The 23,579-nt window shown below is 45.5% G+C and overlaps 2 protein-coding genes across 3 annotated transcripts; one reads left to right on the top strand and one right to left on the bottom strand.

Annotated features, from left to right (window-relative positions):
* Window positions 1-4,749: 4,749 nt before the first annotated feature.
* Window positions 4,750-12,583, bottom strand: LOC140207047 (uncharacterized). 2 transcript variants are annotated; one of them, XM_072275367.1, is made up of 2 exons: window positions 11,794-12,583; window positions 4,750-7,772 (listed from the first exon to the last, which is right to left on the bottom strand). In XM_072275367.1, the coding sequence occupies exon 2, from the start codon at window positions 7,452-7,454 to the stop codon at window positions 5,385-5,387; it is 2,070 nt and encodes a 689-aa protein (XP_072131468.1). In that variant the 5' UTR covers window positions 7,455-7,772; window positions 11,794-12,583; the 3' UTR covers window positions 4,750-5,384. The 2 variants fall into 2 exon arrangements, with proteins under 2 accessions (XP_072131468.1, XP_072131469.1); XM_072275368.1 differs by lacking the exon at window positions 11,794-12,583 and adding an exon at window positions 10,711-11,745.
* LOC140207048 (uncharacterized) lies at window positions 12,264-21,977 on the top strand. Its single transcript, XM_072275369.1, has 2 exons — window positions 12,264-12,386; window positions 19,611-21,977. The coding sequence occupies exon 2, from the start codon at window positions 20,019-20,021 to the stop codon at window positions 21,039-21,041; it is 1,023 nt and encodes a 340-aa protein (XP_072131470.1). The 5' UTR covers window positions 12,264-12,386; window positions 19,611-20,018; the 3' UTR covers window positions 21,042-21,977.
* The last annotated feature ends 1,602 nt before the right edge of the window (window positions 21,978-23,579 follow it).

The raw sequence follows: 23,579 nt of genomic DNA, 5'->3' as shown, positions 1-23,579 counted from the left end.
AGTAAGCCCCGGGTGCTTGGAATAAAGAGTTTGTACTTATACGGTCTCTGAGTGACTTTATCCGGATTCGACTTCCACAGAATGGGAGTGGTTTTAAAGGGCTGGGCTGCTGGAAGCACATTACCAGACCTGGAATGATTGTAACTGGGTCTGAGAGAAGACCCTGCCTTCCTCCTGTAACCCTGAAGCTAATTAGCAATCATGAATATATTAATCTGTCATAAATATACCCAAATGACAGCCTCACCCAACCTCTGTGGCAACAACTTCCACAGATCAGACATACTTTTGCCAGAAAAATTTTCTCATCTCAGTTTTTAAGGTAAGCATCTTTATTCTGAGACTCTGCTGTCAGATTAATATCTAATGGAAACATCCTCTCCATGTCCACTGTATCCAGGCTTTTCAGCATTTCGTAGGTTTGCTTAACCATACATCCCTCCACCACCCCCACCGTCCCTCTGAACTCCATTGAGCACAGGTGCAGAACCATCAAATGCTCCTCAGACATAAAGCTGATCATTGCTGAAATGCCATGTGGTGATTGGTAAGTTCGTGGCCTAAGGTGGAAGGAGTCAATTTTAGAAAACCTAGCATTTTTCAATTATCTGAAACAGAAATACCACAAAAGTTATTAACTCCAAACTTTCTGCATAATCACTCAAAGAGTTGAACTACACGTGGATGTAACGAGAGCTGTATAACTTTAGGCCTTCCAACTTAGGCCACGAACTTATCAATCACCCCTCGTACAGCTCCGGCACCAAAAAATTGCCACTGCACCCCTGCTCCGGCCGTCCGGCAGAGCTAGCGCTGATTTCCCAATGCCCTAACCCAGATTTACACAACCCTGAGGGTATCCAACTCACCGTCGCCCAAACAGCACACACCGGCTATAGCTGCTGTCGGCACTGCGCATGCGTATAGCAGGAGGTTCTCCGCAGCACCACCGGTGGCCGGAGGTCTGCTCATCCCACCAGTGACCGGAGGTCCATGCAGCGCCACCAGTAGCCGGAGGTCTATGCAGCGCCGCCAGTGGCCGGAGGTCCATGCGGCGCCACCGGTGGCCGGAGGCGGGATGGACGACGGAGAGGTAAATCACAAACAGGACAAAGTCTGCAGATGCTGGAAATACAGAGCAACACACATAAAATGCTGGCGGAACTCAGCAGGTTGGGCAGCATCTATGAACAGCCGACGTTTCCAGTTGAACCCTCCTTCAGGACGGAGATGGAATGGGGGAAAAATCTGAATAAAATCGGGGCGGGCGAGGAAATGCCGAGCTGGAAGGTGATAGGTGAAGCCAGGTAGGTGGGAAAGCTCAAGAGCAGAAGAAAATATGATCTAATAGGAGAGGAGAGTGGAGAATAGGAGAAAGGGAGGGAGCAGTGGACCCAGAGAGAAGTGATCAGCAGGTGACAGGACGTGAAAAGTCAGAGAGGAAGAGAGGGAGTGGGAGGGAGAGGTGAGCGGGAGATTTGTTCACCGGAAGGAGAAATCGATATTCATGCCATCAGGTTGGAGGGTACTCAGAATGAATATAAGGTGCTGATCCTGGACCCTGAGGGTGGCCTCATCTTGGCACAAGAGGAGGCGATGGGTTGACACGTCGCAACCGGAATGGGAATCGGAGTGAAAATGTTTATACACCGGGAAGTCCTGCTCGGAGCAGATAGTTCAAAGGTTAACTTATTATCAAAGCAGGTATCCATATACAACTCTGAGTTTTTGTTCTTCTCCAGAGAGCCACGAAACAAAGAACATGAAAGTCGTTCAGAGAGAAACATCAAGCTTCCCCAGCATGAAAAAAATAACGGCATCCCAATGGTTCACCTTCAAAAAAATCCGTCTCACCGCACAAAACGCAACAATTAATATTGACCCCCCCCAAAAAAAAACAACCCTACCCCGCACAACTGCGGAGGAGCTAAATATAATTCCTCTCTTTGATCAGCTGTCTGAATGATTCCCTGACTCTGAGAGGAAGGGGTATCTATGGTCCACATTGTCAGGGTGTTGAGTTTACCAGGAGACAGAGACTGCAGGGACGGGAGGTTTTCTGGTCACTAATACACTGTGTGTGGACCCCGCTGGCAATTCTGGTGTTGTGACCCGAATCGAGACAAACACCACGCTGCCCACTCCACCAACAACACGGCACAGCCGGACACATAACAGGGGACTTTACATCTCACAACACTGGATTCAGTGATGAAACCCGAGATTAATGTTGTTGTCCCACTGAAATCATAAGAAACGTCCATTAAGGTGCTTTTAAATACGATCGATCCCCCCAGAGGTGATGTCACACAGGCGCACCCACGCGCCTAACATCACACATGGGCTCCCCACACCGGGATCTGCCCTCACTTGCGCTGTGTCTTACGTCACCCACGCGCTGGTGAGCTCGAGCTTTATCGGTTTAATGGCTGAGCTGCTAATCGCGTAACCACGCCCTCCTGCACCGCTGAAAACCAACGCTTCAGGAGCTGCTCTATTCCCATTGGTGGACAGGAATGTCGATCAGTGTTTGCACCCAATAGCAGAGGCGGACCAGTCGAGAGGGCGTTACCCCTGATGAAATCGTATGCCACGCCGACGGCGGACTCACTGTTCGAGCGGAACAAATCCCAAAGTAAATGTCCCATTTTTTGATTTACTTCTAATTCCCTCCGAGGGAAGTTGGGGCGTTTGTGAAGCGTCTCCTGCGGCCGGAGTCTGATGTATCGCTGACAGGTAGGAGGAGACCGCTCGGCCCGTCGGTTTGATGCCGGTTCCCCGGGGAGGGAGAGGATGAAGACGGTGAGAGAGGGGGCGGACAGGATGTTTGTCCCGGTGGGGACAGGAGGGGCTCATCTGTGGAAATGTCTGAGCCCACGGTGGTGGCGATTCACCACATTGGGGGCAAACACCGGCAGACTGTTGCCCTGCAAGCGGGGACAGGACTGGAGTTGGGAGGGTGGGTGAGGAGAGGAGATTTCGGATGGTGGGGGTAAGATCTCGAAAGATGATTGCTAATGCCTCCACATCCCTTCAGCCACTTCTTTCAGATCTCTTGGGTGTTCACCATCTGGTCCAGGTGATCTATTTACCTTCAGACCATCTCTGTTTCCCAAGAAACTTCTCCCGAGTAACGTAACTTTACACATTCTGACCACTGACATCTGGGACTTTCATATTCCTGCCAGTGTCTCCGACAGATAAGAGTGATGTACAATACTTATTCAGTTCATCAGTTCACCTTGCACCCCCACCCCATTAATACCTCTCCAGCATCATTTCCCAGTGGTTTGATATCCACTTCCACCTCTCTTGTACACTAAATGTACCTGAAGAAAAAATGGCGTTCTCTTTAATATTACTGGTTAGCTCACCACTGTATCCCATCGTTTCATACTTATTTATTTTAGTTGCATTCTGTTGGTTTTTAAAAGCTTCCTAATCCTCTAACTTCCTAGTAATTTTTGCTCCATGCTCTCTCTTTGGTTTTTATGTTGTCTTTGGTTTCTCTGATCAGCCACGGTTTTGTCACCTTACCTTTAGAATACTGCTTCCTCTTTGTGATTTGTATATCCTGTGCCTTTCAAATTGCTTCCAGAAATTCCTGCCATTGCTGCTCTGTTTTCATCCCTGCCCGTGTTCTTTTCAAATCAATTTTGACCAATTCTGCTCTCATGCCTCTGTAATTCTCTTTATTCCACATCGGACTTTAGCTTCTCCTTCTCTAATGTCAGGGTGAATTTGATCATATTAAGATCACTTGCCCCTAAGGGTTCTTTGAACTTAAGTGACCTAATTAAATCCGGTTCATTACAACACCCAATCCAGAATAGCTGATTCCCAAGTGGGCTCAATCACGAGCTGCTCTAAAAAAGCATCTTGTAGGATCTCTACGAATTTCTCCTCTTGAGACCAACACCATCCTAATTTTCCTAGTCACCTGCATGACAATCCCCCATGACTATTGTAACATTGCCCTTTTGGCACGCATTTTCTATCTCCCATTTTATTTTGTGGACCACATATTTACTACTGTTTGGGGGTCTCCATACAATTCCCATCAAGGATTTTTTTTTTTTTTTTTTTTTTAACATTTGCTGCTCCTTAAATCTACCCACAGATTCTACACCTTCCAACCCTATGCCACTTCTTTCTAATGATTTTGTTTAATATTTTACCAACAGAGCCACACACAACCCCACAACCAGCTTGTTCTTTCAAGAAGCATGCAAGTATCTGGGAAACAAGAGGACCTGCAGATGCTAGAAATCCAGAGAACTACACACAAAGTGCTGGAGGAGCTCAGCATGTCAGGCAGCATCTATGGATGGGAATCAACATTTCGGGCCAAGACCCTTCATTGGGACTCTTGACACCCACATATCTGGAATATCAACAAGCAAAGAAAATAGAAAGTAGTGAAAAATAGAGAAAACCTTTAAGAAAATTTAGTTCAAAGTTTTTTTTTAAAAAACTGCCAAACAGAGCTCAATAGTTAACAAATCCAACAAAGGCAATAAACATCTTCATCAATTGACTTTTTTTTGAAATAAAAAAAATATCTTGGTCCCATTTCAATCAGTCAAATTTACAAAGATAAATAAGAACTTTAGAAAAGTTTAGAATAGACTATTTACATTCAAACCCACTTAGATTAACATTACCTTGGACAGGAGGAAGAGAAGTAACACACACGAAAAAAAAAAATCACACAACAGTCAGATAAAACTTCTAAGTATATACTTTCATCAAAAATGAACAGGATTCAGAACTCCAGGTGTGTGTATGCAATCGTGATAAGAAATACAGACCAGAAAACTTAAATGAGAGGCCAACTCAGAAAAAGGAATCATCACAATGGAAGAAAACATTAACCAGTGGAATGAGTATGACCCTTCATGGGAGACATCCCAACCATCTGAGCAGACAAGATAGTGACAAGGAAGCGTGGAGCACCTGACTGAGAGTTGGAGAACTCTTCCCAGTGTCACGTACACACAACCCAGTAAAAGTATCAGCAGCAATAGAACACACGTTACGTGGTATCTTATGGTGTTGTTTCACTAAGTACCGGAGACAGAGTTTAAAACAGAACTGATTTATTTGTCACAGATCCAGAATATTAAACTCCAGTCCCATTAAAGGTGAATATGCAGTAGAAGAAACTTCTCCCATGCCCAGTGACCAGGGTGCAGAACTGGGTGTGGTGAGCAGCAACAATAATTGCAGAATTCATAAACTTAAAACTTTTCTGACTACAGTAGTGTGTCATAAAGTTACATACATGACTGAACACCTTCCACAGTCACAGCAGGTGAACAGCATCTCCGCTGTGTGAACTTACTGGTGTCCCTTAGACCAAATAGATGGGTGAAACCCTTCCTTCAGTCTGAGCAGGTGAATGGCCTCTTTCCAATGTGTACTGCCTGGTGTGCCAATAGGTCGGATGACCGAGTGAATCCCTTCCCACACACTGAGCAGATGAATGGCCTCTCCCCAGTGTGAACTCGCTGATGTAGCTTCAGGTGGCATGATTGAGTGAATCCTTTCCCACAGTCTAAGCAGGTAAATGGCTTCTCCCCAGTGTGAACTGACTGGTGTGCTTGTAGGCTAGCTAACTGTGTGAATCCCTTCCCACACAACGAACAGGTGAATGGCCTCTCCCCAGTGTGAACTCTCTGATGTACCTTCAGTTGAAATGACCGGGTGAATCCCTTCCCACAGTCTGAGCATGTGAACGGCCATACTACAGTGTGGACTGACTGGTGTCTCTGGAGGGTGGATGAGTGGTTGAATCCTTTCCCGCAGTCTGGGCAGTTGAACAGCCATTTCCCTGTGTGGGATGCCAGGTGTGTCTGCAGGCTGGATAACTGAGTGAATCTCTTCCCACAATCTGAGCAGGTGAACAGCCTCTCCCCAGTGTGAACTGACTGATGTGTCAGCAGGTGAGATGACAAAGTGAATCCCTTCCCACAGTCTGAGCAGGTGAATAGCCTCTCCCCAGTGTGAACTTGCTGATGTACCTTCAGTTGAGATGACTGAGTGAATCTCTTCCCACAATCCGAGCAGATAAATGGCTTCTCCCCAGAGTGAACTGACTGATGTGCTTGTAGGCTAGCTAACTGTGTGAATCCCTTCCCACAGTCTGAGCAGGTGAATGGCCTCTCCCCAGTGTGAACTCTTCGATGAACCTTCAGTTGAAATCTCCCAATGAATCCCTTCCCACAGTCTGAGCAGGTGAATGGCCACTCCCCTGTGTGAACTGACTGGTGTCTCCGTAGGGTGGATGAGTGAGTGAATCCTCTTCCACAGTCTGAGCAGGTGAATGGCTTCTTTCCAGTGTGGGCTGTCTGGTGTGTCTGTAGGCTGGATAACTGAGTGAATGTCTTCCCACAATCCGAGCAGGTGAACGGCCTCTCCCCAGTGTGAACTGACTGGTGTCTCAGTAGGTTAGATGATGAAGTGAATCCCATCCCACAGTCTGAGCAGGTAAACGGCCTCTCCCTGGTGTGAACTGACTGGTGAGCCAGAAGGTTGGATGATTGAGAGAATCCCTTCCTACATTCTGAGCAGGTGAATGGCCACACTCCAGTGTGAACTGATTGGTGTGTCTTTAGGCCAGATGACCTAGTGAATCCTTTCCCACAGTCTGAGCAGATGTACGGCCATTTCCCAGTGTGAACTGACTGGTGTGCCTGTAGGTGGGATGACTGAGTGAATCCCTTCCCACAGTCTGAGCAGGTGAACGGCCTCTCCCTGGTGTGAACTGACTGGTGAGCCAGAAGGTTGGATGATTGAGAGAATCCCTTCCCACATTCTGAGCAGGTGAATGGCCACACTCCAGTGTGAACTGATTGGTGTGTCTTTATGCCAGATGACCTAGTGAATCCTTTCCCACAGTCTGAGCAGGTGTACGGCCATTTCCCAGTGTGAACTGACTGGTGTGCCTGTAGGTGGGGTGACTGAGTGAATCCTTTCCCACACTCTGAGCAGGTGAAAGGCTTCTCCCCAGTGTGAATGCGCTGATGTACCTTCAGTTGACATGACCGAGTGAATCCCTTCCCACAGTCTGAGCAGGTGAACAGTCTGTCCGCAGTGTGAATTTGCCGATGCACCTTCAGTTGAGATGACAGAATGAATCCCTTCCCACAGTCTGAGCAGGTGAATGGCCTCTCCCCAGTGTGAACTCGCTGATGTACCTTCAGTTGAGATGACAGAATAAATCCTTTCCCACAGTCTGAGCAGGTAAACGGCCTCTCCGCTGTGTGAACTGCCTGGTGTGCCTGCAGGTTGGATGAGCGAGCGAATCTCTTCCCACATTCTGAGCAGGTGAACGGCCTCTCCCCAGTGTGAACTGTTTGGTGAGCTAGTAGGTTTGATGAGCGAGTGAATCCCTTCCCACAGTCCGAGCAGGTGAATGGCCGTTCCCTGGTGTGAATTCGCTGATGAGCCATTAGGTCAGATGATCGAGTGAATCCTTCCCCACAAATTCAGCAGGTGGCCAGCCTCTGCCCAGTGTGAACTAATTGATGTGTCCGCAGGTGGGATGACTGACTAATTCCCTTCCCACATACAGAACAGTGAGTGGCCGTGCCCCAGTGTGGAATTGCTGATGGACTTTCAGTTCAGATGACTGAGTGAATCCATTCCAACAGTGTGAGCAGGAAGGATGATTGAGTGAATCCCTCGATCCACTTCTTAATGGACAAGAAGGGCAACACTGGCGTGTTGTCTCTGAGATTCTGGGAGACAAATTCCTTGCCGTTCTTAACCTGTGAAAAGATTTACAAAATACATCAGTGGGTGAAGGCAACATTTCAGATGAGATCACTTTAGTCACCAAGATGTGATCTGACATCACACTGTGCTTGGGCCCTGACGATTTCTGCACTTGTCTTCCGCAGAGTCCCAGGGAACAACTTGTCAGGCCCTGGGAATTTATCCACGCTAATGTGCCTTAAGACAGCAAACACCCCCACCTCTGTAATCTGTACAGGGTCCATGAAGTTGATGCTGCTTTGCCTCACTTCTATAGACTCTGTGTCCAACTCCTGAAAAATAGAGATGCAAAAAAAAAAAAAAAAAAAAAAAAAATAATTAAATCTCCCCCATCTATTTTGTCTCCTCACATAGATTACCATTCTGATCGTCCAGAGTGGGCATGTTTCTGTACTGACCTTCTCCATGTTTCTGTGGCAGAGAAGCTGGCCAAACTTGACTGGAAGGGGAAACTGGTAGGCGTGACAACAGAGCAGCAACGGCTGGAGTTTCTGGGAGCAATTCGGGAGCTGAGTGATTGATACATCCCAAAGAAGTGGAAGCATTGTAAAGGCAGGAGGACACAACCATGGCTGAAAAGAGAAGCCTAAGCCAACATAATAACCAAAGAGACGGCAAACAAAAGAACAAAAAGTATTAGGAAGCTTTTAGAAAGCAACTGACGACAACTAAAAAAAAAATGTCAGATGAGCTCACGGCATGAAATTATGATTATTGTAGTCATTAATGAATCTTGGTCGCACCCAACAGTCTGAGGCATTTAGAGGAACAAAATATCCGGGGCCTCGATATCCCTTAAAAACCAAGGTTCCCTGCACCAGTTAACTTTCAACTTTTACTTTGACAGGCACATACAAACTCTACACCCTCAAAACTTCACTTCTGAAGGCCTCCCACTTACCAAGTACTCCTTTGTCAGAAAACAGCCTGTCCCAAACCACACTTGTCAGATCCTTTCTGATACCATCAAAATTGACCTTTCTCCAATTGAGAATTGAACCCATGGTTCAGTCTTCACTTTTTCTATATTAACTTGGAATCTCCTGACATTATGATCACTACATACAAAGTGTTCCGATACACTAATTTCTGTTACTAGCCCTGGATTATTTTCTAATAGTTTATTGCACACTTCTATGTCGGGAATTCTACATGCTGACTTCGGGCACATTTGACAAACTCTACCCATCCAGTCCTTTTATATACGGGAGCCCCAGTAATCTTTGGGAATTTAAAATCGCTCACTATATGAAGCATTCTTTCTTGGCATAGTCTGTGATCTCTCCACAAATTTATTTCTCTGAATTCCTCAGATTGCTGGGTGCAAACAAGTCCCAGTAATGGCTACAATATCATATTCCATGCCCTGAGGTCTCTGGTGTCAAGAAAACAACCTCTCTCTCATTGTCACAAAAACAAAGGAGCTGATTGTGGACTACAGGAAGAATGGAGACAGGTTAACCCATATTTGCACCAATGGATCTGGGGTTGAGAGGGTGAACAGCTTTAAGTTCCTCGTCAGACACATCACAGAGGATCTCATGTGGTCTGTACAACAGTGCCTCTTTCACCTCAGACGGTTGTAAGAAGTTTGAAATGCAGCCCCCAATCCAAAGAACTTTCTGCAGGGACACAACTGAGAGCATCCTGACTGGCTGCATCACTGCCTGGCATGGGAACTGTACTTCCCTTAATCACAGACTTTGTAGAGTGGTGTGTACAGCCCAGCACATCTGTAGTTGTGAACTTCCCATGACTCAGGACATTTACAAAGACAGGAGTGTAAAAAGGGCCCGAAGGATCATTGGGGACCCGAGTCACCCCAACCACAAACTGTTCCAGCTGCTACCATTCAGGAAACAGTACCGCAGCATTAAAGCCAGAACCAACAGGATCCGGGACAGCTTCTTCCACCAGGCCATCAGACTGCTTAATTCATGCTGATACAATTGCATTTCTAAGTTATAGTGACTGTCGTGTTCTATTATAACTTAATAAAAATTGCATGTTGCACATTCAGACGGAGATGTGACATAAAGATTTTTACTCCTCATGTATGTGAAGGATGGAAGTAATAAAGTCAATTCAATTCAATTCACCCTCTCCACTATCTGTTCTGTCATTCTGGCTCCCATTCCCACTACAACTTCAGTTTAACCCAGCCTGTCTCCACCACACTAGCACCAGCAAGCCTTACCACTACGACATTAGTCCCCTTCTAGTTCTGGTACCCTAACTACTGAACCCACATCACCCCTTTGACTTTCCTCTGCCAGATAACCACCCACCCCACCTCCTCCAACAGTTTCTAAAGTGGTAGAACAGAGAACACAGAAAACCTACAGCACAATACAGGCCCCTCTGCCCACAAAGCTGTGCCGATCATGACCCTGGCTTAGGACTACCTGGGCTTACCCATAGCCCTCTATTTTTCTAAGCTCCATGTAGCCATCCAGGAGTCTCTTAAAAGACCCTATTGTTTCTGCCTCCACCACCACCGCCAGCAGCCCATCCCATGCACTCACCACTCTCTGCATAAAAAAAAAACTTACCCCTGATGTCTCCTCTATACCCACTTCCAAGCACCTTAGAACTATGCCCTCTCGTGCTTGCCATTTCAGCACTGGGAAAAAGCATCTGATTATCCACATGATCAATGCCCCTCATTATCTCGTACACCTCTATTAGGTCACCTCTCATCCTCCGTCACTCCAAGGATAAAAGGCCGAGATCACTCAACTTATTCTCATAAACCATGCTCCCTAATCGACACAAAGTCCTTGTAAATTTCCTCTGCACCCTTTCTATGGTCTACCTGTTGTTGTGGGGGATGGCCACAAGAGTACTGTACACTGCGATGGCTATTTAACCTCATTCCCCTTCCTGACTCTCACCCAGTTTCATGTGTCCTACACCTTGGGTGTAACTCACCTCTGTTCAATGTCATATCAATCACCCCTCCGACTGCTGATGAATCCAGAATTCATTCATTCCCAGCTCCAACTCCTTAAACTGGTGACACAACATGTGCAGACTGAATGTTATATATGGAGGTTCTCATTTTAACAGCTAGCAAATCATGGTCAATAATCATTTTTATCTGCTCTGGGTTTGATTGACTTCATCTGCACTCTCACACAACCTATGTAGCAGGCCTGCAGTGGGTAATGAAGAATTTTCTCAACAGAGCATTTGAACACCGTCCATACGTGATTTGCTTGCTAACTGATGCTATAAAAAGTCATTTTTTTTCAAATATCGCTCCATTTCTTCCCACTTGCAAATTCTCCAGCAACTTTTGCATCACCACAATACACACAGGTAACACCAGTTTCTGTTTTGTACATAAATATTTCCCCTGAACCCTCCCCCAGGTGACTGACAGTGGTAAACTCATTGATGGCAATGTCAATGAATATGAAGGGAAGGCAGTAGTCTGTCCCATTGGAGTCTGGCACATTTGTGATGTGAAAGCTACTTGTTGCCCAGTACAAAGCTGTTTGATATCATTATGTACCCAGACAGAGTGGGTCAAAACATGTTCTTACGGGTGGAAAAGTCCAGAACAAGAGGAGGTAGAACAAGCAAAACACACAAAATGCTGGATGAACTCAGCAGGGCAGGCAGCATCTATGGAAAAGAGTACTAATGCTGAGTTCCTCCAACAATTTGTGTGTGTTGTTTGGATTTTCAGCATCTGCAGATTTTCTCTTGTTTGTGATTGGAAGTAGAACAAAGGTGATTTTCTCAACAGCTGATGTAAAATATTTTGTTCCCTTTCTCCGAGTTCCCAGTCCTTGCATTTAGACAGCTGGAGCTCAGCTCTGTCTGAGAGATCCATCGGTTCCCACTCCCTCATCAGCCGGAAGCTCCCCGGGGCCCGTGTACGGAGCGTGGGGCTGAGAGAGAGGGAAGAGAGCAGGACTGTCCCGGGATTGCGGGCTACGATATCTGGATCTCACAACAATTGTCCCGAAGTCGGTGTTAAAATCCCGCCCGGAGATTCTCTCTCACCTCTTGCCGATCCTCCCGAGGCCTTTGTGTATTGCGCGCATGAGTGATATTCGGGAAAAGCGCAATCCTGACGCCTGCGCATTTGATCGGTGCTTCAGCGACGGCTAAATTTACAACTCCCGGCTTTATGGGTAATCAGGGCACCATTAAAAGTTTCCGCAAGCACCGCTTCCATGTCCACACCTCAGTTTTTTTTGTGTGTATAGAAAACTCAGCAGCTATTTTAACACAGAAAGCGGCTCCCATAAACAATATACTCAATAGAAACTGGTATTCCGTGTATCTAATACCGAAGTACAACCCTCTTAGGCAGAGTGGCGGGCAACTGGAGTCTCTGCCTGTGGTGGGAAACCCCACCGGTCACGTGATCCCATTTGCCCCCTTCCATTTGACCGCGGATGGGCAGCATCTGCGCGTATGTTTCCGAGGCCCCGCCCTCCGGATGATGTAACACTGACGCCGCGCATGCTCACTGCATCCAGATGGGTGGTGTTTTCCTTTCCGCTCAGTGCTGAAGCCGATTCATCTGCGGCAGCGGGATCGGGAAAGGTCGGGATCGCTGTCCGCGGGCCGAAGTTTTCACTTTCCCATCGGTGAGTATTGAGACCGATCCCGAGCGAGGAGATCTGATGTGGGCCGTGATCCCCGAACTGAGGGCCAGTTACTCATTTAGTACCCAGTTATTTGGGCTCGTCAGAAATGTGTCGACTTTACTTAATCTGCGTTGAACGATCCAAACCAGGAGCCCAGGCTGTCTGTTTCCACAGAATTGAAACGGGAGTCCCGTCAGCCGGTCACGTGAGGCTGTTTTACCGCAGATCTGCCCCGCCCTCCGCTTTGTGACGTAGGATCACGTGGTGTGCCAGCCGTGGGGGTGGTGTGTGAGTGGCAGATTCAGCTGTTGACTCTGTGAGGCTGGGTCCTGGTGCAGCACAGTTTCTGATCCAAGTAAAATGGACCCGGGGTCGAGCTGCCCGGGTTTATGAGGCGCTGAGTTCTGGGATCAGATCTTTGTTTCTGGGGTTCCTTTGGAAACAATGACTGCTGATCTGAGGAGAGACTCGAGGAAATCTGCAGATGCTGGAATTTCAAGCAACACACATAAAAGTTGCTGGTGAACACAGCAGGTCAGGCAGCATCTCTAGAAAGAGGTACAGTTAGGACAAGGGTCTCGGCCCGAAACGTCGACTGTACCTCTTCCTAGAGATGCTGCCTGACCTGTTGCGTTCACCAGCAACTTTTATATGTGTTGCTTGTAACCTGAGGAGAGGATGCGTTCCCATTCCATCCTCACAGGTAGTGGCTGCTCTGTGTTTGCATCAGTAGAAATAAAATAGACCAGTGTTCAAACTGTGTTTGGAAATTGCCCCTCACTGTCACCTGTCTATCAGGCAGTGGAAATAAAACATAAACCCAAGATGCAGGAGATCTGCACTAAAAACTGAAAATGTGTGAGGCCATTCTGATAAAACGTTATTAACCTGAATCATTAAGTTTGTTCCTCTCCCCACAGCTGTTCCTTACCTGCTGAGTGTTTCTGGTAATTCCAGTTTTTTTATGAAACTCACTGGTTTATATTTCCTGAAATGAACCTGTTTTAAGCTGGGAATGGAAATGGCTCATTTTGACATAATAGAACAGTAAAGAAAGCACAACTTTTCCCTGGTACCAACTTGTCTGTTATTCCTGGAAATGTGTTCAGTACAGTTGTTGCTGACAAGGTTTACAAGAATAATCTCAGGAATGATCGGCTTTATGTATTGTCACGTACCCCGTGATGGGTTAAAGATCCAGCAGAAATGGAAAACACTTTGAAGTCCAGTATTGCTATTAACTAATATTATTTATTAGTAACTACACAATACAGTAATATAAATGCAGCTATGTCAAACAGGTTAGCAATGAATATATATATATAGGAATATATAAAAACCAAGCTTCTTCAAGTCTAGGGGTAAATAGATCATCTTACAATGATGAGTAAAGTTCAGTTCAGTTCGTGGTATTGAGTTGAGTAGTGATGGAGAGAGAGAGAGGAAGAGATTTGAGTCTTCAGGTGAGCTGATGGTGTTGATCTTCCCGTTGTCCTCTGAAATCCTTTTGAAGTCACTGACTGTGACCACAACAAAGGGGGCCGTTCTTATGTGGTGGAATTATCAACCCACGCGAGGGTTCGACACATGAATAGCTCCCCACCGGTCACACCCTTTTCACACTTCAAGAGCCGCTGATCGATTCTCCAAAACCCACCTTTTCTATGGGCACAACAAAGCTCATTCAGTGTCCAAAACCATTGTGTCTGTAGGTCTATCATCTGACCTTCTATTTATCTCAGCGCACTGAATACCAACTGCCTATCAAGTAGCTCCTCCCTTCTCTCTGTAAGAATACAGAAGCTGAGAGTGTCCTTGCAAAAGTGTAAACATGCTGCTGAAAAACCATAACATCATCTCAAAGCAGTCTTTGTCTCTCTCTCTCCTTCTTTCTCTCTCTTTTAACAAGGTGTCTGGTGTTGAATACACCTCTATCTCTCTTTTCAAAAGCACAGTTCATAGGGGTAATTCAGGACCCCCGTCACAGTATGAGGAGCATTTGATGGTTCTGGGCCTGTGCTCAATGGAGTTCAGAGGGACGGTGGGGGTGCTGGGGGGATGTATGGTTAAGTAAACCTACCGACTGCTGAAAAGCCTGGATACAGTGGACATGGAGAGGATGTTTCCATTAGATATTAATCTGACAGCACAGTCTCAGAGTAAAGATGTTTCCCTTTAAAACTGAGGTGAGAGAATTTTTTTGGCAAAAAGCTGTCTGATGTGTGTACGGGTTTCAGGTTACCAACCATTCCCTCTTTTCCCAGGTGTGTACAATTATGTTCCCATCATTAAAGGCTTGGTCTCCTGCGAAAGTGCTGTAGCAGGCCACAAATTGCTCCCAATAGTTTGGTCCCGATTCCCCAGGCTTAGGTTTTTATTAAAGTACCTTAGTGATATCTACAGGTTGGTGGAGAGCCCTTTCCAATGCTTGAATTATCTGGTCTGTCTGTTCATTCTCATTATGGTTTCCCGCCTGTAACTCCTGATAGGTTTGGTATCTCAATTCTGCCTTCTATTTCCGCCCCTCATCAGCTGAGAGAATCATGCAGCAGAGACTGAATAAATCTTGCGGGGTCACATTGAACACTTGTATAGTACTGCGGACATACTGAGCAAACTGTGCTGGTCTTTCTTTTCTCTGTGGGGCCTGATTCATGATCATTATCATTTCTTTAGGCTTCCAGGGTGCATACACAGGAATCACTGAGGGCTGTCCCTCCTCCTGCTCGTGGACTGGGCATCATTCGGGTCAGCAATTGTCTTTGTGGAGCCATTAACTCTGGGGTTTTATTGGATTCTTCCCTCCCTGTCTCAGTATAATCCTCGGTATTTCCTTTCTGGATCTCAGGGTATAGGGACCTCCCCTCCCCTGATGCCGCTGTTTTACCTGAGCCGCCACCGTATCTGAGTACTGGGAGAATTGGGGTTCGGGAGCACGGGTGCACGGGTCGGTATGCCAGACATGTGTTCGGGATCCCTTGTTTCCCTATCAGTTAGAACTTTAGACTGACGTTCCTGCCCTTCCCTCCTATGTAAGCCAGCCTTGGTTTGCTTACGTTGTTTTTCCTGCTCTCGTTTTCAACGCCCATCCACCATTCACACTCCGGTTTTAGCCTCTCCCAACCTTTGGCATTCCTTCTGCAGTACATACCTTTGTCCGTTTGTCACATGCATTATTCCTCCAACTTGCTAATAATATACTGTTCCTCTTTACATCTGCCTTTTCCTTCCATTCCCTTTTCAACAACTTCCACTTCTTTCCACAGTTCTTTTTCCATATCAAATTTACTGCTTTTTCTCATGAGGTAATATCCCACCACAGTCTGCTTGGCACTCCCGATATTGGGATCCTGTTTGTGACGCCGAATGTTGAAGTTAAATCTGAATAAAACTTGAGAGACCAGCTTCTTATCATCACCACAGTTTATTGTGTATTCTGCTGCAGGAGTTTGAGACCCAGTTGTCAAAGGGAAGGCAGGTAAGCACTGCCACCAACTGACAAGAGGAATGAGTTAGTCAGGTTACAGCCATATATTTATACATAGTAAGCCCCATACCTTACTGTTGGTAGATGTTATTTGAACTGGTACAGCCACCATGTCTGTTGGTGCAAAACTTAATTAATTAGATAAGAGAGCTCATAAGGTTTTAGTTACAGAAGGATGTACCATCCAGTCCTTATCCGTTGTTCCCTTTGTAAGGCCCTGACTTAATTACAGACAGATGTTCATTCCTGTCCTTATCAGTGAGTCCTCCTCCCTTTACTCAAAAGAGGGTACAATGTATAATGTTATCAACTAACGAAGGTACAATGTATAATGTTATCAGCTCTCAGTCTGTCTCTCTGCAAGCTGCAGAGAACTGGTAATGAGCCTGTCATAGCTAACTGCTGATGACAGAGTTTACTTCAGTTCAACATTCCTGTTCAGTCCCAATTATTCTTTTAGCCAGAGGTTACATAGGTTCGAAATGATTTTTTAATATATCCTCAATTCCTCAGGAGGATTCAGGGAAAATATTTATGTCCAATACAGAAACTAGTGTTACCTGTGTGTATTGTGGTGATACAAAAGTTGCTGGAGAATTCACAAGTGGGAAGAAGTGGAATGATATTTGGAAATCTGACTTTTTAAAGTGTAATTTAGCAAGCAAACCACAGATGGACAATGTGCAAAAGCTCTGGTGAGAAAATACTTCATCACCGGTTACAGGCCTGCTACATAGTTTGTGTGAGAGTGCAGATGAACTCGATCGAACCCAGAGGAGATCAAAGTTCCTATCGACAGTGATTTGCCAGCTGTTAAAATGAATACCTCTCTATATAAAATTCACTGTGCACATGTTGTCACTGGGTAAAAAAATGCACAGTACAAGGTTTATGTATACGCTGGTCATTAAAAAATTAGAGGGGACATTGGTGGGAAGGTGGGGAAACCTCCAGTGTCCCTGATGCCCTCACCTACAAGAAGTTCATCCAGCTGCAGCTTGTAACCCTGTACTTTAAAGAGTTGGAACTTGAAATGAATGAATTCCAGATCATCCAGGAGTTGGAGGGGGTGATAAATATGACATGAAGAGAGGTGAGTTGCACCCAAGGTGCAGGACACAGGAAACTGGGTGAGAGTCAGGAAGCGGAATGAGGTTAAATAGCCATTGCAGAGTACTCTTGTTGCTATCCCACACAACAACAGGTAGACCACTTTTGAAGCTTTTGGGGAGATTACCTGGCAGAAAAAATTCAAAGAGAGGACAGCGGATTCGTTAGTTAGGGGAACAGAACGAGAGGGGACTAATACCCTAGTGGTTAGCCTTGCTAGTGTTAGTGGGGGGGAGGAGGGGTGATGTGGTTAAAATAGTTGTAGGAGGAATGGGAGCCAGAATGACAGAACAGATAGTGGAGAGGGTGAATTCAATTGACTTTATTACATACATCCTTCATATACATGATGAGTAGAAATCTTTACGTTATGTCTCCATCTAAATGTGTAATTTAGAGTCATTTATAATAAATAGTTTTTTCATAGGACATTCAATATAACATAGAAATGCAATTGTATCAGCATGAATTAATCAGACTGATGGCCTGGTGGAAGATGATGTCCCGGAGCTTGTTGGTCCTTTTGCTGTGGTACTGTTTCCTGGATGGTAGCAGCAGGAACAGTTTGTGGTTGTGGTGAATTGGGTCCCCAATATCCTTCGGGCCCTTTTTACACCCCTGTCTCTGTAAAAGTTCTGAATAGTGGGAAGTTCACATTTACAGATTCGCTGGGCTGTCCGCACCACTCTCTGCAGGGTCCTACGATTAAGGGAAGTCCAGTTCCCATACCAGGCAGTGATGCAGCCAGTCAGGATGCTCTCAACTGTATCCCCTTAGAAGGTTCTCAGGATTTGGGGCCCAATCCCAGACTTCTTCAACCATCTGATGTGAAAGAGGTGTTGCTGTGCTCTTTTCAAAACACAGCCATGTGAGATCCTCGGTGATGTTTATGCCGAGGAATTTAAAGCTGTTCACCCTCTCAACCCCAGATCCATTGATGTCAGTAAGAGTTACCCTGTCTCTAGTCCTCCTGTCGTCCACAATCAGCTCCTTTGTTTTTGTGACAATGAGGGAGAGGTTGTTTTCTTGACACCAGTCAGATGTTGTTCAGACCTCAGACAGGGTCAGCAATCAAATGGCTGAGCATGGTGCGATGAATGTGCTGAGCTGAATATATCATAATGCAAGAAGCATCATAGGAAAGCCAGATGAGCTCAGGATAGGGAATTATGATATTGTAGCCATCATTGGGATTTGGTTGCACCCAACAGTCTGAGGGATTGAAAGGAACAAATTTGTAGAGAGTTCGCAGACCATGCCAAGAAACAAAGGTTGATTCAGTAAGTTATTTTAACTTTCTATATTTTGACTGGGACTCCCATACTGTAAAAGGACTAGATGGTTTTGAGTTTGTCAAATGTGCCCTTAATCAGTTTGTAGAATTCTCGATGTAGAAATGTGCAATAAGCTGTTAGGAAATGATCCAGGGCTGGTGACAGAAATTATTGATCATAATGCCATGAGATTCAAAGCAAATATGGAAAAAGAGAGGTCTGGATCACAGGTTGAGATTCTAAATTGGATGGTATCAAAGGATCTGACAAGTGTGGTTTGGGATAGGCTGTTTTTTGGCCAAGGAATACTTGGTATTTGGGAGGACTTCAGAAGTGAAATTTTGAGGGTGTAGCATTTGTATGGGCCTGCCAAATTAAAAGTTGAAAGGTAACTGGCGCAGGGAACCTTGGTTTTCAAGAGATATTGATGCCCTGGATATTTTGTTCCTCTAAATGCCTAAGACTGTTAGTCAATGCCGAAAAAACATTTAAGCTGTCTAATGCAACTACCTGCACCGGGACCATCACCCTCCATACCCCCACCATCCAGGTACCTATCAAACTTCTTTTAAATGGTGAAACCGAGCTCATATTCACCACTTGTGCTGGCATCTCATTCCACACTCTCACGACCATTTCAATAAAGAGCTTTTCCACATGTTCCCGTTAAATTTTCACCTTTCCCACTTACCCATGACCTCTGGTTGTCATCCCACCCAACCTCAGTGGAAAAAGCCTGCTTGCATTTACCCTATCTATACCCTCATAATTTTGTATACTTCTAACAAATCCTCAAAGCAATGTATAATTTCCTTGTTTATGTTTAGAGCCTTTTTCAGGTGTATAAGATGATAAGGGGCATTGATCGTGTGGATAGCTAGAGGTTTTTCCCCAGGGCTGAAATGGCTAACACGAGGGGGCATAGTTGTAAGCTGCTTGGAAATAGATACCAAGGGGATGTCAGTGGTAAGTTTTTTTACACAGAGAGTGGTGGGTGTGTGGAATGCACTGCCAGCTATTTGTGTGAGAGTGTTTCAATTACTGTGGGGCCAGACACCCATGAAGCTCACTGAGAACAGGGAATAATACCAATGGAGAGAGTCAAACTGAGCCAGGTCACAGATTGGAGATGACAGAAATGCCCCATTCTTATAGAGATAGGAAGACCATCAGAGAATTTGATGGTCATTCCAGATACCAGCACTGTGCGCAGTTAGAAGATGATTTCTGTCTCCAACTTGGGTTGAACTTCACTGTAACAGTGTGATGTCAGATCACACCTTGACAACTCAAGTGATCTCATCTGAAATGTTGTCCTTCACCCACTGATGGATTTTGTAAATCTTTTTACAGGTTAAACACGACAAGGAATTTGTCTATGGGAATCTTGAACCCAACACGCCAGTTTTGCTGTCTCTGTCCAGATATTTATGAAGTGGAGCAAGGGATTCACTCAATCATCCTTCCTGCTCAGATGTGGGGAGGGATTCACTCAATCATCTGACCGACTGACATGCTCGTCATTTTACACGGGGGGGAACCCGTTCATCTTGCTCAGACAGTGGGAATCAATTCAGTCAGTCATTTCAACTGAAGGTACATAAGCAAGTTTGCACTGGGACAAGGCCATTCACCTCTTCTGTGTGTGAGAAGGGATTCAGTCGGTCTTCCCACCTGTCGACACACCAGTCAGATCACACTGGGCAGAGGCTGTTCATCTGCTGAATTTCTGGGGAAGAATTCGCTCAGTCATCTGACCTAATGGCTCACCCGCGAGTTCACACCAGGGAGCGACCATTCACATGCTCAGACTGTGGGAAGGGATTCACTTGGTCATCTCAACTGAAGGTACATCAGCAAGTTCACACTGGAGAGAGGCTGTTCACTTGCTCAGACTGCGGGAGGGGATTCACTCGGTCATCCGACCTACTGGTACACAAGTCAGTTCACACTGGGGAGTGGCCATTCACCTGCGCAGACTGTGGGAAGGGATTCAGATCGTCATCTGAACTGAAGGTACATCGGCGAGTTCACACTGGAGAGAGGCCATTCACCTGCTCAGACTGCGGGAAAGGATTCACTCAGTCATCTCGACTTAAGGTACACCAGCGAGTTCACACTGGGGAGAGGCCATTCACCTGCTCAGACTGTGGGAAAGGATTCACTGGGTCATCTCAACTGAAGGTACATCAGCGAGTTCACACTGGAGAGAGGCCGTTCACCTGCTCAGACTGCGGGAAGGGATTCACTCAGTCATCTCAACTGAAGGTACATCAGCGAGTTCACACTGGAGAGAGGCTGTTCACCTGCTCAGACTGTGGGAAGGGATTCACTTGCTCATCCCAACTGAAGGTACATCAGCGAGTTCACACTGGGGAAAGGCCATTCACCTGCTTAGTGTGTGGGAAGGGATTCATTCTGTCATCTTACCTACTGACACACCAGTCAGTTCACACTGGAGAGAGGCCATTCACCTGCTCAGACTGTGGGAAGGGATTCACTAAGTCATCTAATCTGAAGGATCATCAGAGAGTTCACACTGGAGAGAGGCCGTTCACCTGCTCAGTTTGTGGGAAAGGATTCACTCAGTCATCCGGGCTACAAACACACCAGTCAGTTCACACTAGGGTGTGGCCATTAACCTGCTCAGACTGTGGGAAAGGATTCACTTTGTCATCTCAACTTAAGGTACATCAGCAAGTCCACAATGGGGACAGTCCGTTTACCTCCTCAGACTGTGGGAATGGATTCACTCAGTCATGTAATCTGAAGGAACCTCAGTGAGTTCACTCTGGGGAAAGGCTGTTCCCCTGCTCAGACTGTGGGAAGGGATTGACTCAGTCATCGAACTTTGTAATACAATACCAGGGTCACACTGGGAGAAATTTTCAATAAGCTGCATGCTGCATATTTATCCATCACCATTGCTGAATACAATTTCGAGAGTGACTGTCGGCGCTGAACTCTGCAATTATTGCTGCTGCTCACCACACCCAGTTCTGCACCCTGGTCACTGGGCACGGGAGGAGTTTCTCCTGCAGCCTATTCACCTTTAAATGGACTGGAGTTTAATATTCTGGATAAGAGACCAATAAATCAGTCCTATTTTAAACACTATCTATGGTACTTAGTGAATTTATAACACACCTAGTGTACAGTAGAGCGTCAACTCAGGCCGGCTGGACCCTGCCATGTATTCAGTTCCAAAACAGTCCTCTGTTTAAACCCTCCCCTGTTGTTCATCTCTCGCTCTCCCTGTGGGATAGGTTCCAGTCACCACGCTGTGGGTGAAGAGGTTTCCCTTGAACTTCCTGCAGACTGAAGAAGTCGAGGAGAAGGGAATCATCAGCGGGGCGTGGTAACGAATGACAGAGTAGCAACATTTGGAAGCTGATTGACAGAGAAAATCTTTCGGATGTCTGACTGATGACACAAACACCACAAACTGTGGTGAGGTGCTCCACTGGTCGAGGAACATGTGTGTGTTGGGGAAGGTTTTATCTATTGACTGTTGTGATTTTATTTCTCATGTGTGTTATTTCTCTTCCTCCTTCTATCCAAGGTAGTGTTAATCTAAGTGGGTTTGAGTGTAAATAGACTTTTCTAAACTTTTCTAAAGTTCTTATTTATCTTTGTAAATTTTACTGATTGAAATGGGACAAAGATATTTTTATATAAAAAAGCTAATGTCGGTATTGATGAAAGTGTTTATTGCCTTTGTTGTATTTGTTAACTATTGAGCTCTGTTTGGCAGGGTTTTTTTAAGCCTTGAACTAAATTTTGTCAAAGGTTTTCACAATTTCACACTACTTTCTATTTTCTTTGCTGGTTGATATTCCAGACACGTGGGTATCAAGAGTCCCAATGAAGGGTCTTGGCCTGAAATGTTAATTCCCATCCATAGATTCTGCCTGACATGCTGAGCTCCTCCAGCACTTTGTGTGTAGTTCTCTAGATTTCTAGCATCTGCAGGTCCTCTCGTTTCCCAGATACTTATATGCTTCTTGAAAGAACAAGCCAAGAACAAGCTGGTAGTGGTGTTGTGTGGATCTGTTGGTAAAATATTAAATAGAATTGTGAAAAGACGTGGCATAGAGTTGGAATGTGCAGCATCTGTGGGTAGAATTAAGGAACAGCAAATGTAATAAAAAATCCCTGATGGGACTTGTATAGAGACCTCCAAACAGTAGTAAGTATGTGGGCCACAAATTACAGTGGGAGATAGAAAATGTGTGCCAAAAGGGCAATGTTACAATAGTCATGGGGGATTGTCATGCAGGTGATAAGGAAAATTAGGACGGTGTTGGTCTCAAGTGGTGGAATTCCTAGAATGCCTATAAGATGCATTTTTAGAGCAGCTCATGGTTGAGCCCACTTGGGGATCAGCTATTCTGGATTGGATGTTGTAATGATGCAGAATTAATTAGGTCACTTAAGTTCAAAGAACCCTTAGGGGCAAGTGATCTTAATATGATCAAATTCACCCTGACATTAGAGAAGGAGAAGCTAAAGTCCGATGTGGAATAAAGAGAATTACAGAGGCATGAGAGAAAAAATGGTCAAAATTGATTTGAAAAGAACGTGGGCAGGGATGAAAACAGAGCAGCAATGGCAGGAATTTCTGGAAGCAATTCGGAAGGCACAGGATCGATACAGTGGCATGCAAAAGACACATCACAAAGAGGAAGTAGTATTCCAAAGGTAAGGTGACAAAACCATGGCTGATAAGGGAAATCAAAGACAACATAAAAACCAAAGAGAGGGCATAGAGCAAAAATTACTCAGAAGTTAGAGGATTGGGAAGCTTTTAAAAACAAACAGAATGCAACTAAAATAATTAAGAAGGAAAAGATGGAATACATAGGTGAGTTAGCCAGTAATATTAAAGAGGATACCAAATTTTTCTTCAGGTACATATAGTGTAAAAGAGAGGTGGAAGTGGATATCGGACCACTGAAAAATGATGCTGGAGAGGTAGTAATGGGGTGGGGGTGCAAGGTGATGGCAGATAAACCGAATAAGTATTGTACATCACTCTTGTCTGTCGGAGACACTGGCAGGAATATGGAAGTCCCAGATGTCAGTGGTCAGAATGTGTAAAGTTACGTTACTCGGGAGAAGGTGCTGGGAAACAGAAGGTCTGAAGGTAAATAGATCACCTGGACCAGATGGTGAACACGGCAGAGATCTGAAAGAGGTGGCTGAAGAGATGTGGAGGCAATAGCAATCATGTTTCGAGAATCGTTAAGGAAATTATATCCTGATAAGTTTTTTTCTTCACTACTCCCCCTCTCCCAGTTTCACCGATCACCTTCCACTTCT

The sequence above is a fragment of the Mobula birostris genome, chromosome 13 (assembly GCF_030028105.1).
Source record: "Mobula birostris isolate sMobBir1 chromosome 13, sMobBir1.hap1, whole genome shotgun sequence".
NCBI lineage: Eukaryota > Metazoa > Chordata > Chondrichthyes > Myliobatiformes > Myliobatidae > Mobula > Mobula birostris.
This window is presented reverse-complemented; position numbering and strand designations above follow the sequence as displayed.

What these genes read in the sequence shown, in the direction of transcription:
- LOC140207048 (XM_072275369.1), top strand. Translation starts at nt 20,019, where the DNA reads ATGGCTCACCCGCGAGTTCACACCAGGGAGCGACCATTCACATGCTCA.
- LOC140207047 (XM_072275367.1), bottom strand. Translation starts at nt 7,454, where the DNA reads ATGGCTCATCAGCGAATTCACACCAGGGAACGGCCATTCACCTGCTCG.